At 36.3% G+C, this 18,029-nt stretch overlaps 3 protein-coding genes across 3 annotated transcripts; 2 read left to right on the forward strand and 1 right to left on the reverse strand.

The window, feature by feature from the left end:
- The first annotated feature begins 1,249 nt into the window (after positions 1-1,249).
- LOC111283110 (phototropic-responsive NPH3 family protein NPY2-like) lies at positions 1,250-7,841 on the forward strand. The gene is made up of 6 exons (XM_022871524.2): positions 1,250-1,291; positions 1,490-1,634; positions 2,208-2,996; positions 4,768-4,837; positions 5,172-6,344; positions 6,642-7,841. The coding sequence occupies exons 3-6, from the start codon at positions 2,935-2,937 to the stop codon at positions 7,209-7,211; spliced, it is 1,875 nt and encodes a 624-aa protein (XP_022727259.1). The 5' UTR covers positions 1,250-1,291; positions 1,490-1,634; positions 2,208-2,934; the 3' UTR covers positions 7,212-7,841.
- Positions 7,842-9,897: 2,056 nt separating this feature from the next.
- Positions 9,898-11,044, forward strand: LOC111282507 (LOB domain-containing protein 38-like). The gene is made up of 2 exons (XM_022870616.2): positions 9,898-10,194; positions 10,320-11,044. Exons 1-2 carry the CDS (start codon positions 10,011-10,013, stop codon positions 10,775-10,777), a joined length of 642 nt encoding a protein of 213 aa, XP_022726351.2. The 5' UTR covers positions 9,898-10,010; the 3' UTR covers positions 10,778-11,044.
- A 1,339-nt stretch (positions 11,045-12,383) lies between these two features.
- LOC111283114 (QWRF motif-containing protein 2-like) lies at positions 12,384-18,029 on the reverse strand. Its single transcript, XM_022871530.2, has 6 exons — positions 16,144-18,029; positions 15,253-15,372; positions 14,316-14,432; positions 14,089-14,178; positions 12,873-12,980; positions 12,384-12,799 (listed from the first exon to the last, which is right to left on the reverse strand). Exons 1-6 carry the CDS (start codon positions 17,695-17,697, stop codon positions 12,719-12,721), a joined length of 2,070 nt encoding a protein of 689 aa, XP_022727265.1. The 5' UTR covers positions 17,698-18,029; the 3' UTR covers positions 12,384-12,718.

The raw sequence follows: 18,029 nt of genomic DNA on the forward strand, positions 1-18,029 counted from the left end.
GGTTGTTACAATTCATTATACTGGCAATAAATGTTTCTGCAACGGTTGTTAATAATTCTTGCCAATACTAGATAGCAAATAGGGTGGCAATAATTCAAAACGACCATAAATTTCAATGAAGTTAAATCTTTTTTTTATTACTAAAAAAAACTTATGAACATAAAAGAAAAAAATTTATAAACATTTAAGATATGTTTGGTGCATAAGATTATAATAGGATATGATAAAATGTATTATAAATATGACTAAATTAAATAATATCATTTTATCTTATATTTGATATCATATGTGTAAAGATTAAAATAATATAATTTATTTATTGATCAAAATTATCTTTCTTCAAAAATCATATAATTTAAATTATTAATATAATTTTTAAAAATATAATAAAATATATAAATTTAATCTCATAAATTAAAAATAATTTTCTATACTTTGAAATGATTGAATCATTTTAAACTAAAAGAACGATATAATATTAGGTCCAATTAACGAGTGCTCGTGGACACCCTATAACAATAGTTAAAATACTTTTAAAAAAATATTTTTAGCATTGTTTTTACTAAATTTTAAAAAATACATTAATTATATATTTTTTAAAAAATCACCTTCACCAGAATCATTAAACATTGCAATATTTTCTTTCAATATATAAAAAATCAGTATATTAACGGTTTGACTGCAATATTTAATAGAAAATATTATTATAAAGAGAATGTTAATTAATTTCATTTGCAAAATCTAATAGAAATCAAATACGTTGCTTAGTTGACAGATGCATAAAGGACGTCTCAATTGCGAAATGCAATGTGTGACTTTTTAAAGATAAAATGGTATATCATATCAAATACAGCTTATTGATTTCATAGTGAATCTCATGTACTCAGATTTTGACATACCATCAAAGAATCGAACTTTTTTTTTGCTCTTTACCCTACTGTTTTGGTTATGTTTTAACTACAATGAAAGGGACAATGTAACTTACATTGGAAAGAGACTTTATTTTCCTTTTCCTTTGCTTTGGGATGAAATAATGAAATTCTAATAAAATTTCTCCATCATTGATGAGGAACTAGTCTTAAATAAAGAGAACCTATTTAATAAAAAGAGGGTGGCAACAAGAAGGCTGAGTGTCAGTTTTGGCGTGCATAACTGAGCTAGATGTTGAGTGTGTTAATGGAACTGAAGGAACCTAAATCTACTTTCTTCACCAATATTAATAAAGAGAAATACACAACGCAAGAAAGTTGAAGTTTTAGGTTGTGTTGAAGGGAAAGTTATAACAGCGCTGGTACGAAAAACGCATAAAACATTTGGCAACAGCTTGTGGCTTTTTGTCCAAAACTAAAAAAAAAAAAAAAGAAAGTTCCGAGTTTTCTTTGAATTTGTACTTCGATAGTTTCTCCTGAAAACCAATAAAACAGGTTATTCACTGATGGGTACTAGAAGATTTGTTCTTTTTAGCTTTGGGTTTTTTTCTTTTTTGTAGGTTGTCTAAATTTTGTTACTTCCTTCGGTACTTTTTAAACTGACTCAAATGCTCCTGCATGGTTCCTGTGTGATCATTACTGTTCAAACGTTTAGTACTGTTCAGCTGTGACAAGCTTTATTGCAATGGTGGTGTGAATTTGTTGGTAAGTTCTGTTTTGCCATTCTAAGTCTTTCTGTTTCTTATGGGATTTGCTTCTTATTTGAGATGGTTTCGCTTTCCTAGGCTTGCTTGTATCTTGTAGTTTATGCTTAAAATGGGATTTCTTGTTTTGCTCCAACTGAGAAGGTGGCTATTTTTTTTTTTTTTTTTGTATGGGATTAGCAGATTTGATACCAGGGTCTTGGGTTTTGTAGGGATATTTACAGGGAGAGTGGCTTTTGGGGATTGTCTTTTACTCTTTTGGATTCCAAGTTGATTATTGGCATTTTCTCATTTTCTATGGGGCTTTGTGACTTTACAGCATGTATCAAAATCTGATCTTGAATCTTGACATTTTTTTATTTAATTAGATTTCTGTGATATATTCTGGTAGATTCTTCAGATTTCAGTTGCAATATTGTGGTGATATTGTTGTTGGTAGTTGATGTTAGATTGTTCGTTAATATAATACCTTTATTATTTCCATACTTTGAAAAAAAAAATAAAGATAGATGCTTGTTGTCTACCGTTTTGGTGGTTTCTTCAACTGATACCAAGATGTTGTTTTCTGTTGCAGGATTTCAGACTTCAATGGTTAAAAAAAAAGTATATATTGATTAGTATATGTCAAGTTTGAAACTTGAAGCTTTAAAGAAGCACAAGAGGTCATAGTGATATGAACCTTTATAAACTTAAAAAAAAAGGAAAAACAAAGGAGCAGAGTAATCAGAAAGAGAAAGTGAGAGAGATAAAGAAATATCGGGGAGTGAAGGTGGAGCTCGATTGGTGCTTGTGAGTGTCTCCGGTTTGGGAATTGTTTAGTGCAAAGGGTCTGTTGTCTATGTCTCCTAAGCTGACTTGGTTTGCCCGGGCTCAGTGGGCTTTGCCATCAACAAAGGAAACAACCTCTTCCATGAATCTCTTGCCATTCAAGAGAATCTTTTCTTAAATTATTACTCAAAACCTCATCTTCCAGATTATCTATTTCTCTCTCTTACTCAGACCCCTCACTGCCTCGGTTGCTGTCAAGATTCGGTCATACTCTTTGTGGCATATATCCTTTTCCCTCCTTTGGATCCTTCTTTAGTCTCTTGAATCCCAGAAAGCTGGTTGCATTCATAAACTTGGTCCCCACACCTGGGGTATTCCTTACCACTTCTGGCAACTCTTCCTCGGTTGGGATTATGTTTCACTGGGTATGCGAGTTGCCGAATGTCTGGCATTTGAATTACTGGTGATTGGTTGAGTAGCTGAGAAGATCATTTTGAGGTTTCAGAAGGGAGGAAGATCTTTTGCTTGCCAATATGAAGTTTATGAAGCTTGGATCAAAGCCGAATTTGTTTCAGAGCGATGGGAATAATGTGAGGTGAGATCTCTTGGACCCTTGGAATCTATCATTTGTTCCCTTACTGAATAATAAAAAAAACAATGTCCACTATGTTGTTCAATCCATTGGCTCTTCCATAAGACCATTAAGTGATAATCTCTTGCCTCGGTCAATTATTTCTATTCATTTCTACTGCACAGTCCTACTATTGTGCTAACTTTGCCTCTTTGGTTTATGCTTAAACTAGGAACCTTTTTAGGGCTATGTGAAAGTTTGGTCCTTTCTAGATGACCGTTTATTGGTATACTGTAAAATGTTTGATGTGATTTGCGGCTTTTGTAGGCTATTGAGTTGTTATTTTTCCTCTTAACACTACCTACTTTGCTGCTTAGGAATTTTCCTTTGGCTCGGGGGGCTACAAGCAAAAATGCACAGCCCCTCTCATATTGTCATTCATGCATCTTCCAACCCAAGTGGTAGATCCTCTAAAATCTGACTAATCTTCTTTGTTTTGACTTCTGATCTTTCCTTTTTTTCTTTTTTCAAATCTTCTATGGTTCCTTGTGTATAAGTTATACTTTCTGACCTTCTACACACTCAGGTTATACTAATATTGTGCATAGCACCAATAGTTATGATTTCAAATTCTTGATCTTTGAGATCCAATGATAGGTAGTTGTTTAATACTTCTGCTTTTGAAGATGGGGAGAATCCTTCCCTTCTGGTTCCTTATAATTATGTTCATTCCGATTACTGGGTAAAGGGATGTGCTCAACCCTGGACTGTTAAAGCCGTAAGAAGCTCAGGAATGCAGGATGATGTTCAAAAATGACTTAATCATAAGCACATCCAGTTAAAAGTTGATGAGTCTTCACCTTCTGAGTACACTAATCTTGACAAAATGAAAATGAATTTTATATTTTTAGATGTACCACTCAAATGTGGTAATGAATTGATGTTAATTGTCATACCATTGGCATACTTGTTTCCTGAAGCAAATCAATATACATGTTATTTGCAATAGACTGAAGCTGGTACATTCCTAATAAATCAGGGTCATAGTACCCCATGAAATAATCCTTCATCTATTATGTAAATATACAATTCCTAGGAGAAGTACCCTTTCAATGAGGGAGCATGTTACCTTACTGTGTCTTAGAGAGAAGTATTGATTGCAATGGAGACAAATTCGATAAACATCTGTAAGTTATTACAATGACTGTACATGTTTCTTGATGCTAAAGCATTAGAATCTCTATAAACTATGCTTCTTTTTATTAGCAATTTTATTACTATTTTCCTACAGTATTTGTTGCATGGTCTACAGGTCTAGAAGTATTTCAATTTCTTAAAATAACCCATTAGTTAAGTTAGGCTGGTAATTGTCACTTTGTAGACTATACATCAGAGCATTGCAGACATCATGCGTATTCATTTCACTGCTCAATGTGAATGTAATTCACTTTTTCTTAAATAGATAAATAAACCATGGACCAGTGTCTGATTTCTGGTATAAGTCACTTGCTTAGATACAGTACACAGCTAAATGACTTTTGGCAATTTTATATGATAAAAACTAAGTTTATTATCTTTTCAGTAACATAATGATGCTGCATATTGTTTAGAGGAATTCAAAGAGTTTTCCTTTTCAAATGTTAATAGTCTAAATAGAAAGGCAAAAGATGTACAAATTGAAAACTTCATCTCTTACCACAAGCTGTAATGGGAATTTTCTTTTTAAATGTCTTTGTCCAACCTGTATGAATTTTGAAAAGTTCTGATGGTTTTAAGCTTATATACCCATGTTCAGGTATGTGGCAAGTGAGCTGGCAACTGACATCACTGTCACTGTAGGGGATGTTAAGTTTTATCTGCACAAGGTATGCATTTTCTTCCAGTTCAAGTAAATTTCATCTATGGTCAAGCATTGTCTTTGAGTGTAGTGTTCTTGCTAGAATGCGTTGCATTATGCCTTACATGCCATCTACACTTATGCCTTTGTGCAATCCTTTGTCTACAATTTCATATAATTGCTGAAATGTAAAACTACCAAAATTTAGTTATTGGCTTTAGCTGTGCTAATTTGTGCTCTAGTTTCAAATTAGAATGACAAGATCAGTTAAGTTGAGAAAGCTTGGCTCAATTCTGCCCATTTGTAATCATAAAAAAAAATTCATTTCAGTTTGTGAAGCTAATGGATGAACATATATGCAGTTTCCTCTTCTGTCAAAAAGTGCCTGCTTACAAAAGTTGGTTGCAAGTGGTAATGAAGAAAATAGTGATGAAGTTCAGATTTCTGACATTCCGGGAGGTCCAGCTGCCTTTGAGATATGTGCCAAATTTTGTTACAGCATGATTGTCACCCTTAATGCTTACAATGTTGTCGCTGCTCGATGTGCAGCTGAGTACTTAGGAATGCATGAGACCATTGAAAAAGGGAACCTAATTTACAAGATTGATGTCTTCCTCAATGCCAGCATCTTCCGCAGCTGGAAGGATTCAATCATTGTTCTTCAGACCACAAAATCTATGTTATCCTTATCTGAGGAATTGAAGGTGGTCAGTTTTTGCATTGATTCTATAGCTACCAAGGCTTGCATTGATGTTTCCAAGGTTGATTGGTCATATACTTATAACCAGAGGAAGCTCCCAGATGAAAATGGGAATGATCCTAACTGTAATGGTGTCAGAAGTCGACCTGTGCCAAAGGACTGGTGGGTTGAAGATTTGTGTGAACTCGAAATTGATCTATATAAGTGTGTTATAATGAATATTAAAACCAAAGGAATACTGTCTCATGAAGTGATTGGAGAAGCTTTGAAAGCTTATTCTTACAGAAGGTTGCCAGGTTTCAGTAAGGGTGTGATCCATTCTAGGGATGTTTTAAAGTACCGATCAACAGTTGATACAATTGTCTGGTTGTTACCTGCAGAGAAAGGAAGCGTATCTTGCAGTTTCTTGCTTAAGTTGTTGAAAGCAGCTATCATTGCTGACTCAGGAGAAATGGCTAGGGAACAGCTGGTGAGGCGAATAGGACACCAACTGGAGGAGGCTTCACTAAATGATCTCTTGATACGAGCAGTTGAAGGGGAAGATGTAATGTATGATGTTGATATGGTACAGAAAATAGTGAAAGAGTTTCTGATGCAAGATCAGAATGCTGAATTTGAGTCAGAAGAAAATGAGGTTCAGGAAATACGAAGACCTAGAATTTTAACAGATACTTCCAAGCTGATGGTGGCAAAATTGATAGATGCATACCTTGCTGAAATTGCGAAGGATCCCAACCTACCCTTGTCAAAGTTTGTAGACCTTGCTGAAATGGTGTCTTGCATCTCTCGGCCTGCTCATGATGGGCTTTACCGAGCCATTGACATGTATCTTAAGGTGAGAACCTTGCCAAAGTCCATCTTTTTCAATGCACATGAAATTGGTATTACATTATACTTGAACATAAAACGAGGTTTATGTAAAGCCTTTGTTGCATCTAAATGCCCAGAAATTTTGGCTTTGGAAGTTTTCTTTGCTAAAATTCAATTCCCTCTCCTAGACCATAATTACCAATTAAATAAACCTTTTGACTTAGTCTCTGTCTGCAACTGTTATTATTACGAAGGCGAACCAATTCTGTTGACTTTTGAGTTTGCTTATATGTAACTTTAACTCTACTCTGCTTGAATGCAGGAGCACCAAGGGATCAGCAAGAGTGAGAAAAAAAGATTATGCAAGTTAATGGACTGCAAGAAACTATCAGTTGATGCATGTATGCATGCTGTGCAAAATGAGAGGCTTCCAATGCGTGTAATTGTGCAGGTTCTGTTTTTCGAGCAGGTCAGGTCTGCTGCTTTATCGGGCAGTAGCAGTCCTGACTTACCTAAAGGCCTTAAGGATCTAAATAGTGGATCTCATGGGAGCTCAAGGTCAGCAGCAACCAACCCAGAGGAAGATTGGGATGCATTGGCCACAGCTGAGGAGCTCAAGGCCCTGAAAGGGGAACTAGCTTCCTTAAGGTTGGGCAATGGGGTAGAAGGGAGTGAGAGAAATGGTGGAGATAGTAGAAATAGCATTGACAAGGCTGCCATTAGTAAAATGAAAGGTTTGCTGAAGTCCAAGAGGATATTTACAAAGATCTGGTCAAGCAAAGGAGCCCAGGGTGAGAATTGTGGTTCAGATTCATCAGAGAGTCTTGGTCCTGCCAATCCCGAAGAAGCTAAGTCAACACCATCCAGAAATAGAAGGCATTCAGTTTCTTAGTAGAAATGAGGGAAAATATAGTAGCTAGCTCTTTGGTGGGTTTTTTGGGCTTTAGTTCTCTTCATGACATTTAGTAAATTCAAAAACTAGTTTTATGTTAATTTAGTAAAATGAAGCATATATAGTCTGAGATAGAGGTAAAGTCTGTTTATTTTGCTGAAACTTTACAGCACTGTGGAAAAAATGATTACTGGAATTATAATAATCTTGAGGGCTGCTTATAGAAGACATATAAAGAGCAGGAAGCCACTCATGCAAATTGCTACAATGCTGTCTTTTATTTGATTTTATCTTTGTCTCTTCATTTTGAAGGCTTATCACAGCTCACAAAGAGCTAAATGAAGCAGTAAGGAACACGGTGCAGATTCCACAGTTTTCATCTACTTTGTAGTTTTCTCAAAGCTTCCTGTATCCTTTCCATCTTGTTAATCAGTACAGTAATAAATTATTCACACATCAGGGGCCAGAAACTCTGCTATATGCCTTGCCTGCAAACCCAACAGTCAATTTTAGAGTCAAACAATGTTAACAATTAAGAAATATGAGTGTGGTAAATCAAGTGGTTGGGTTACCACTGCCCTTGATTTCGCTACATTATCCAGTCAATATGAAATGATTGTTTTTGGGGTTCAAATCTTCAAAACTTTTGTTTCTGTAACAAAAATGGAGGAAAGAAAAGTGATTCACTTCTTAATTCTTTCAATCAAGTAGCTTTGTTGAAAGTTCTATCATCCTTTGAGATTGTGCAAAACTCCTGGCCAATGCAGCAGAAAACATGAATCTAAGTGTTGCAGTTAGAATCCATTTTCTAAGATATGATCTAACAGCTTCCAATGTTTCTTGAGAACTCTGTTCTCAGGAAGCATTTGCAAGATGCCTTGTCCACCTTGTTTGTTAAAAACAAATGAGCAGATATTTTAACTGAAAAAACCAAGCTTGAGTACAATCTCTGCTACATTTTCAATAATGTTGATAATCAAAGGCATGCTACCTATTGGATAAGGACAACCCTATCAGAACCCAGCAAAAACAAATAAAACTACCTTCGAAACTAACCGACAAAGAAACCTTAGTTCCGATAGTCATATGATCTGTTAGTAAAGGATTAAACTCTTAATTTCAGTAATAAAATATATATATATATATATATATATAAAACAAAGCTTAGAGATGATCGTCATTAGTGTTTTATGTCTTCTTCAGTAATCTGTTTTCCGCATATTATACAATTGCAAAGGAGACATGATGTTCCAGCTATTATCAACAAAATCAAGGATAGAAACATAAAGAAACCTTAAACCTTAAAATTGGATAAGTTGCCCTAAGTTGAGCTATCTGAGATAAACTTCCACCGGCATAAAGACACAAAAGCAACCAGCAAAATTTTTCTCCGGAGCGTTTATTACAAAGGCTTGAAGTTAGCATATCAAAATTTTCTTCCTGAAATTATATGTACCTTTTATATATTAAACTGAAAAAGGCAAGCAGTAAAAGTTTCATTTACGGTCAACCACCCAACTTACTGCCTGACCACATTGTTTACTTTTCAAGCTTCTTTGTTTTTTAACTCATTTGCCATGCATGGATGAAGCCAAAGAAAAGTTAAACCAATGGTCATGAATTGGAATCCCATATGATTTTTTGCTTGTAACATTCACTAGACATTTTTTTTTTATTATTATTCGGATGCAATATTGTCGACCAAAGTATGGGATAAAGATGGTAGAGTCGTGACTAAAACTTCAATGTCTCCGCTTCATCTACATCGTTATTCCTCGTCCTCTCTCCTCCTCTCACACATCACCTAATTTTCTTCCTAGTTACCACACTTTGTAAGTGCAGCCATTTGATTCTATCTTCTTTAATCTTTGTTATAATTAACCAATCCAAATTGTAAACTTTTTATTATCTCAACCCTGCACGCATTTGTGTTTTTTCTTTTTTTTCATGATATTGAATAATTAAAAAAAATTCAAAGCTATTTTTCAAACTCTTGATCTAATAACAAAGGAAGTTTTACGAGAACATAAAAATTTTAATTTCGAATTAAGATTTCATTTTTTTTTTTTTAATAAAAAAATTGAAAGCTATCTTTTTAAATAAAAATTATGTATTAATTATTAAATCAAATGTATATAACTTGCATTTATTTATTTCATTTGCTTCTTAAAAATTTTATACTACAGTGAAATGAAGTTTTTGGGATTGTTTAATTTTAGCTGTATTATTGATCAATTTGAGAACAAAAGAATAATTATAAATATTCTGGATATTACTGATCTTAAATTCAAATAAACTGCCAAATCAAGCATTAGACTTAGATGAACTATGGCATTATCTTTAAGCCGAAATCCAATGGAAAGTTATGGCAAACAATCTCCCACAATTGAAAATGGTCATCAACTTCACAAGCGGATAACCCAAGACTTGTAAAAGACAAGGAAAGAATCTACGGCCTTTGAAATCCACGAAAAACGGCTATGCCTGCCTGCTGTACCTCCCCAATCTCTTCATCCGCGGAGACCCGGAGCCGCTTTTCACCCGTTTCTTTGGAACCTCAAACCCCATCATAAATCATTTTATCAAATCCGGTTAACCACAGTTAAATCCAAATAATAAAAAATTAAACCGTGATTACCTAACTCACATTCATTATATCTATCTCTATATATGTCTATGTTCACCCGATACTTTTTGGTTGGCTTCATTTATTCCCTTCCCACCGATCCTTTCTTCACAAGAACGCCCATTTCTTCTTCTTATTCTTTCTTATGATCTTATGCTCAAAGGTGTCTCAGGATGAGTTGTAATGGCTGCAGAGTTCTCCGAAAAGGGTGCAGTGAAAACTGCATGCTTAGACAAAGCTTGCAATGTATAGATAACCCTCAAGCTCAAGCACACGCCACCGTTTTCGTCGCCAAGTTCTTTGGCCGCGCTGGCCTTATGTCCTTCCTTTCCTCCGTGCCCCAGCCTCAGAGACCGGGTAAATTCTATTTCTACTGCTAGTATTTATCCTTGAAATAATGAAAAGTCATTGGCTTTTTCTCTATATTCTCTTCATTATTCTTTTTCATATTGTTTCTGATTGGTATATGTGTGGGTTTGCAGCTTTGTTTCAGTCACTTTTGTTTGAAGCAGTGGGGCGGGCCGTGAACCCCGTCAATGGAGCCGTGGGGTTGCTGTGGTCAGGAAATTGGAACGTCTGCCAATCGGCGGTGCAAACTGTGCTTCGAGGCGGCACGTTGCAGCCTCTCCCCGAATTTAGCTGCAGTGTTTCAGGGTCAGATTTTGAGGATGTTTCAGAAACGGTTGGTGATGGTGGGCAGTGTTTTCGGACAAGAGATGAAGATTTTTTGAAAAGGAAGGGTTTTGGCGACGTGGTTAAATATAAAGTGACTGATCTTGATCTCTGCTTGATGATCGGTGATAATAGAGCGGTGAAGAAGAGGAGAGAAGCTACGCTGTCGGAGGAGTCCGAAACAACAACAGTGGGAAGCCGTTCTTCTGCTGATGGCATTAGTTCAAAGGGCGACGATCAAAAGAAGCTTTTGAGGCTGTTCATCTGAGAAAACATTTACTGCATATTTTTGTTTGTAATTTTGAGGCATAAGTTACTCTGGGATAAGATCTTTTCTTCTAGGCATGATGAAGTTCGATGAGTTTTGGTAGAATTTCCAATTTTCCTTATAAGAAAAAGTTTATTCATGAATTATTGTAGCAGTAGCCTCTATTTTCCATTTTCTTTTCATTTTGGTCTTATTGAATCCCAGAGAGAGAAAGTGAAATCATTTTTGATTGTATCAATCAAACTATCCGAGCGTATGAATATCAAATGGGAAGTGTGGATAGAAAGAAATGGCAGATGAGGGCTTATTTTTGGTTGTAGGAGGCACTGTCAGCCATTGATTTTTCTTCTTGCTTTTGGTCTCTTTATGAAATCAATAGTCATTTTCCTTTTCTTTTCTTCTCAATTGTGAGTTGTGGTCCATTGCAATGCATTTTGCAAATCGATTTGTTGCTGTTTCCCAGCATCACAACGGTCCACAAACCAAAGAGAGGTCCCTGGGATGTGGAACCTTCCCATTTTTCTCTGTCATTTTCCTTTTTATTAAACTCCAATGGCCGCCTGGGGACTGGACTATATTGCACTGGACTGGAGACACAAATACATTTCATATTTGCAATTTCTTAGCCTCATAGAATATAGATTTAGCTACTCAAAAAGTGTTCTAGTCTTCAAAGCAAAAAAAAGGAAGCTAGGTAGAACATAGACAAAGTAATTAGTACAATGCTTTTCTACTTTTCTTGCTTCCTTGAACAAAGAATCAATATTTTTAAATTTTTGGCTTCAGAAAAAAAAAATAAAGTAAATTAAATTAAAAGGAAGAAAAGAAAGATGAAAGCCGGCCTTAGATTGTAGCATGTGATGAAAAAGTGAAGAAAGAAATGTTTAAAAGGGAGGTGGAGGTCAAAACTCGAAAAGAAAAGAGTAGGCCGGGGTTGCGATACCAGCCCATGTTAGTGGTGGCGTGGTGGGCGCTGGGGTTTTGAGCGCCCCATGCGGCGGAAGTGAAATGTGACCTGTCGTTGACTACTTTGGCTGTTCGGTCAAACACTTTAGGATTTTCTGTCTTGTTGCTTCCTTTTTCGCTTCAGTTTTAATCATATCAGCACTAAATCCAATAACAGTTTGACTTTTCAATGGAGTACTGCAACTCAAATCCTAAAACTTCTACCTAAATTTCATTGAAGCACGAAAGTTGCTACAATTTATCATTTGTCCTCTACAGTCCAGAGTATGCTGGGAACATTGAATGTAACAAATAATGAAGAGAAATTTTCGGCCCCTTCACCAACTCCCTCGTGACTCTTCCTCGTGTTCATGAATCATGTTAAGTTTCGACGCTAATCGTTTCCATCCATGTCAGCTACAGAAACCGTCAGTTCTCATCTCACCCAAGTTATAAAAAAAAAAAAAAAACTAACAAGAAATTTTGGGAGACAGCTGTTTTTGGTCAACAAGGTTTGTTCAATTCGGGCTGGAAAGCAGGATTCCTGTTCTTGCACGCATTCTTGCCTACACATAATACATCATGCGAATGCAGTTCAATGCATTTCGAGAAAATGGAAATTGAATAGTCTTTGATTTAGCAAGCATCAACAAGATCATACTTGGATAATTAATCAAAGTTGACCTAGAAATTCATGATAATCTGTTATCAGATGAACTTACATATTTACATATAAATTGCTTTCTTCTACCTAAAAGAGTTCTCGTATACAGATATCAGTTAAGAAGAAAAGCCACTTACTCTAATCTTCAGATGCAAAAATTACATTCGTGATCATAGAAGACAACAACTGGTTCCAAACTACTAAAACGAGAAGCAAAACCTAGCTATCTTCAATCTGCTCGTATTTTGTCCAGTGCCGCCTCCATCCATTGGAAAAACGTGAGCTTGGGAGTAATGTTAGCATTTAGGGTGAGTAGTCACATAACATCAGTACTAAACATGTGTTGTCAGGCTGCTGGTAGTGGATACACGATTTAGTTGTATTATATGTGTCCTCATGCTACAGTCTTTAACCTAATGAAAAGATTTATAATGAGCAGATGAAACAGAAAATAGCTTGGAAATTAAAACAAAACGCCATATTTACCTGAATGGCTGCTAACGTGGACAAAAAATGTTTACATTGTTCAAGCAAAACCCTTTCCTTTGCAGTCACACTCACAAGTTCGGCTACTAAAGAATTAATTTCTTCTACCTGCAAAGGACAGATGATATTTAGATAATTAGGTAGATTTACCCCTTTTAAAATGCAAGTGCAGGTGAATCATAAATAAACAGGCTCCACCTAACTACTAGATTTCCTTCTTTCTCCCCTCTTAAGTTTTTTCATCCCTTTTTTAAGGCATGAAGGATTAGAACTTTTTTGCCCTTTCTTGTCAGAGTACATTTCAATAGCATTAAGTTAGTATGTGTTCCATCAGGGTGGTTACGCTAATATTACAAACTTAGAAAATCAGCTGCAAAACTAGATGCCCCACATGCGAAATTCATTCTATAATTGGTGGCCTTATTTCAGGGATGAGGGACAAGAATGCTGGAAAAGTCTGTACAATACCTGTTTCTTAATGGAAAATTACTACATATCTCTGGATCAACAATAATAGCTCCTGTCCGATTTAATTTTTAGATAGTAAGAGCCAGGCAAAGGGATTTTCCTATTAACTTTCTCTTCTTTTTACAATTACCTTTCAGTTAACAGCTCTCTTTCCCATAAGAGAAAGGCCATCGACTTGGAGTATTGCATCTCTGTTTTTAAGGCCCACCAACAGATGGTAATATATTTTTGCATTGCTTGTCTAGCCTCAAGACTCTAATTTGTGGTTGAGTACTTTAATCACTAATTTCAGAACACCTATCTACAATTTACATTACAAGCCTAGGCATTAAACCAAAGTCAACAAATAATTCAAAAAGGCTAACACATAAGCAGTGTGGTAATGCAGTTCCTGTGTCACACAGCGGCTTATGGTCAGATATATCCCACTAAACTATAAGTTCTTAATCTTTTAGATGCACTTTCCTTTTTCCACAGCCATAATCAGTTTTTTTTTTTTTTTTTAATGTAATGTCAATGAAGAGCTAGTTATAGAGCTGTGATCAAGCCTTTACAAGTTACAACTGGCTTAATAAAATATTGATAGGCGACAGCCAGAACAACAGTTTAAGAACTTTTTTGTGTTTGTGGCATTTATTTATAAACTTCACAAAAGTAGTGGAAATACAAATAATTACCACAGGAGATAACTTAATGATTTTTCTTTCTGTAAGACTAAAGTCTACAAGATTGAATTAATGAATTTTACCTTTGATGATAGCGTGCATATTGAGGATGCCATTGCCTGCATCACATCAACAGCTGAACTGACAGCATCCTTTAGATTTTGGGTATCTGCCTATTATGAGAGGAAACAGAAAAAGGGAAGAGAAACAAGAGCAACATTTTAAACCACACTAATAGCCATGAACTGAATCATTAACAGATTGTATATTGAAAAGCAGGAAAAAAAAAGAGAAAAAGGAAGAAACTTACTATTGCTTTTCCAACAATTGGAAGACGAAGTGTACTGGCCTTTAAAGCTTCAGTTGCTCCTAGCAAAGAACTAGAGTGGTCTCTTTCGAGGAGCACCCATGCTTCTAAGTGAGCTATCTACACCCACCAATTATAACAAATTTTAGTCATGAAGAAGAGAATCCATGCTATAAAAGCCAGTATCTTAATTGAGAATGGAAAGGATTAGATCTGTTCTAACAAGCATGCAGTAAGAAGTGGAGAAAGGGCAACATGAGGAACTGAGGAAGAGTCAAATTTCAGGTCATCAACAGCCTTTTTCCTCTTGGGATTGAAATATAATAGTACAAAATTTTCTCTTCTTGACTTTCCTTGATTTCTTATTTGCTTGTTTTATTTTCTGTTTTCCTCTAACTCCAGAAGGCAAATGAAATTCAAACATAAATCAATCACTGTACCATTCTATACAGTAGACAAGAATAATAAATCTAATTTTCCTTTTTTCCATGTTTTAGGTGTCTTAATTTGGACCAAAATTGGGTACCTACCCATTTCATGATTTAAGTGAATGGTGACTGCTTCTAAAGCAGGTAACTAAGGGGATTAGTAAAAGCCAAGGCAATGTATACAAGGCCAGGCAACCCCCTTAGACCATTGCTGAAAACTAAAAAATTCCTCATTATAACACCAAGTCCCAATTTTGATAATTTCATTCCCATCAATAGTAATTCCTATAGTCATTTTTTTTTACTTTCATTATAGGGAAGTCAATTGAAACCAATCCAGCACGTGCTTTGTCCTAGACTATGAAAGCATGGATACAGACATGAATTATATGTATGATATGATAAACACGAAGAAGGTAAAACCATAATCAGATAGCTAAAGCAGTTGTGTCTATTAAAATGTCTACAATGATTTGATTCGGTACTTTAGAAATGTGAATTTTGAATCTTACTTGTCCCTTCAGGATGGAAGTCAATTTCAATTTTTGCCTCAGCAATAACAACTTGATTCTCTTAAGGGTGACAGAATGCCTCAGTTCTGATGTTGTTACCCATGCATTCCACAGAATTTTCTGATACAAAAGAAGGAATATTGGATATCAGCATACCAGACTTATTAGAGAGCACCATGTTAAACCTAAACTCATAATTATTGTTCTTTTAACCTAGTTCTTTTTTTATATCAAACTGACAATTACACCAAATGGTTGATAAAAGAAAACTTAAACGTTCCTGTTTATCATATAGCAAAACCCAGCAGACCACTTTCCCCAAAATTTATTCTCATTACTGGATAAGTGTTTACATCCTAAAGAATATAAGAACAAGAGCAATCTTTCTAATTCTACCAGTTATTTTAATCTTTGAATAGGCCATTTTAACTGATATACAGTCAGCATCATTCACTTCTCTCATCTATAACAGAATAAGAAAATCACTTAAGAGTTGACAACAGACACTAATGGAACCCAATCTATCATTTAGATATCTCCTCAGCAAGCTTATATCTAATCTCTGACTTATTCCAATAAGTCCTCTAAACCTTCCATTATGAAAATTTACAACATAGAGAGAGAGAGAGAGAGAGAGGGAGATTAAAAGCTCTTCATAAATTCATAGTTGTGACAAGAAAGATATACAAGATTAGTCACAATTCATCTGTTTTGACATCACATATCAATTTCATCAGCCAAGTACAGTGTTTTACAATAATTACTGTTGAACACTCCCTCCATATTGACCTCATTTAACAACTCAAATCATCAGAATAGGCATTCATTTTTTTTAGACATGATCATTGAACATATTAAGAACAATGAGATGGACAGTGAGGATAACCATACCTCTGCACTCGTTTTCTGCACCATGAAAGTAGCGTCTGCCCTTGCATTCGCAAATCTCCATTGCAAGTAACGGTTATAAAGAAGCCTCAACATGTGAGCATCAACAATCCGATCCTCCCCCTTCTTTCCTCTCCGAATATCAACAGAAAAGCTAAGAATTGAAGGGGTATTAACAGAATTACCAATCATCTGACCACCAACTGCGTTTCTCACCCGAGCAGGGCTTAACCCCCTCAATGGAGATGAAGCTGAAGATGTCCAAAGCTTACTAGGAGAAGCAGGTCTTGTACCTCCCCTAATAGGAGAAGCCATTGTCCGCGGAGAAGACACTGCACCATCACTAGAAAACCTTTTTGATTGACTGAACTTAGCTGGAGCACCAATTCTAGACCCAGGGCTTGCAGACAAAGGTGAACCCGGGTCCTGTAACCGCCTTAACCGGCTGTTAGTTTCCTGCCAAAACCTTGCAGACACAAAAATATTACGGGGGCCACTCCTCCCTTTCGAAATGCCACTTCCTCCACATTCTTGCATTCCAGAATTGGTGCTCCCGGAAGACAAACTATCTGTATCGGATGCAGTGAGATCACAAGAGACACAAGAAGCCTCATTTACAAAATTGACATCTGGGTTTTGTTTATTAGCTTCTTTTAACAACTCAGCAGCACTTCCCAAATCCAAACTCAACGTATTACTACCATCCAACGAAACCCTGCTATTACTCTCATCAAGCATCATTGATTGTTGCAATGACTTAGCCAGCATTGCACCAGATCCAAACATCTTCCTTTCAACGCTACAATCCAAACTCCTAGATAACGGATTCGAACCAGAATTCCCTTGCCGGGTTAGCCCAGGCCAGCGATACTGATCCACCGGCTTCAAATTCTCCTCATGATCTCTTGCAGGAGTAGCTCTACGCCTTTCAGGAGTTGCTTTCCTAGTCAAAGTAGAACCCACTTGAGCCTTTGTCTTACTAATCGGTAGAGAAAATGCCTCACCTTGAAACGAAACGGACAAACTTCTCGTTGAAGTAATCAACATCTTGGTAGCAGCTGACAATTCCGTGACATTAACATTGTTTCCTTGTGACACTTGACCCCCGGGCCGCCTCCTGTCGACAGATTGAGACCGCTTAGGAAGCGAAGACATCATCGTCGAAGTCGGTGTTGAAGTAGAACTAGCATTTGTTGAACGAGAAATAAGCGGAGAAGGAAATCTCGCAGTCGTTTTGTTCCCCGTTGCCGTAGTAGTAATGGAACGAGAAATACGAGGTGAAGGAAATCTTGTCGTCGTTTTGGCTGCTGTTGTTGTTGCTGCTGAAGAAGAAGTGGAAGAAGAAGAAGAAGTGGAAGAAGGAGAAGGAGACAAATACCTGGAAGACACTTGTCTACCTCTGGGTTTTCTTGTAATAATGGAGCCATTGTCCTTGAGAGGAGGCCTTTTTGTTGTTATTGTTGTACTTTCTTCTTGATGGGTATTTGTTTCTTGTTGTGGTTCTTCAACAGGGGGCCGTGAAGGAGTTGGTGGATGAGAAAATGCAGCCACCATCATCTGAGACTGCAAAGGAATCTACTTTCTCTTCTACATTGCCTTGAAAGAAACTTTTGTATTAGCAGTAATGTGTCTTCATTTTCATGGCTGAAAACCTGGAAAGAAACAAGATTTTAGGTGATTTTGAGCAGAATAGAGGAGAACTCATAAAGGGTTTCTGAAGGATTCTGCAATTTACTTCACCAGCAGTAAAACCCACACAGCTTTCCTGGGTTTTCAGAGATAGAGAAAAGAAAAGAGTAGGTCAGGTGAGATTTGGGAGGAGAGAGAGGGACAGAGAGATTAAGCTGGGCTTTCGGGTTTGGGTTACTGTGAATCTTTGGAAAGACGTT

The sequence above is a fragment of the Durio zibethinus genome, chromosome 5, assembly GCF_047325235.1.
Source record: "Durio zibethinus cultivar Kanyao isolate XHJ-2024 chromosome 5, ASM4732523v1, whole genome shotgun sequence".
Lineage (NCBI taxonomy): Eukaryota > Viridiplantae > Streptophyta > Magnoliopsida > Malvales > Malvaceae > Durio > Durio zibethinus.

What these genes read in the sequence shown, in the direction of transcription:
- LOC111283110 (XM_022871524.2), top strand. Translation starts at nt 2,935, where the DNA reads ATGAAGTTTATGAAGCTTGGATCAAAGCCGAATTTGTTTCAGAGCGAT. An exon ending in TTAAGTTTTATCTGCACAAG is followed by an intron (nt 4,838 to 5,171) that starts GTATGCATTTTC and finishes ACATATATGCAG; the next exon opens with TTTCCTCTTCTGTCAAAAAG. An exon ending in CCATTGACATGTATCTTAAG is followed by an intron (nt 6,345 to 6,641) that starts GTGAGAACCTTG and finishes GCTTGAATGCAG; the next exon opens with GAGCACCAAGGGATCAGCAA.
- LOC111282507 (XM_022870616.2), top strand. Translation starts at nt 10,011, where the DNA reads ATGAGTTGTAATGGCTGCAGAGTTCTCCGAAAAGGGTGCAGTGAAAAC. An exon ending in GCCCCAGCCTCAGAGACCGG is followed by an intron (nt 10,195 to 10,319) that starts GTAAATTCTATT and finishes GTGGGTTTGCAG; the next exon opens with CTTTGTTTCAGTCACTTTTG.
- LOC111283114 (XM_022871530.2), bottom strand. Translation starts at nt 17,697, where the DNA reads ATGATGGTGGCTGCATTTTCTCATCCACCAACTCCTTCACGGCCCCCT. An exon ending in CAATTGTTGGAAAAGCAATA is followed by an intron (nt 14,179 to 14,315) that starts GTAAGTTTCTTC and finishes CTCTCATAATAG; the next exon opens with GCAGATACCCAAAATCTAAA. An exon ending in CCACGTTAGCAGCCATTCAG is followed by an intron (nt 12,800 to 12,872) that starts GTAAATATGGCG and finishes TCTTTTCATTAG; the next exon opens with GTTAAAGACTGTAGCATGAG.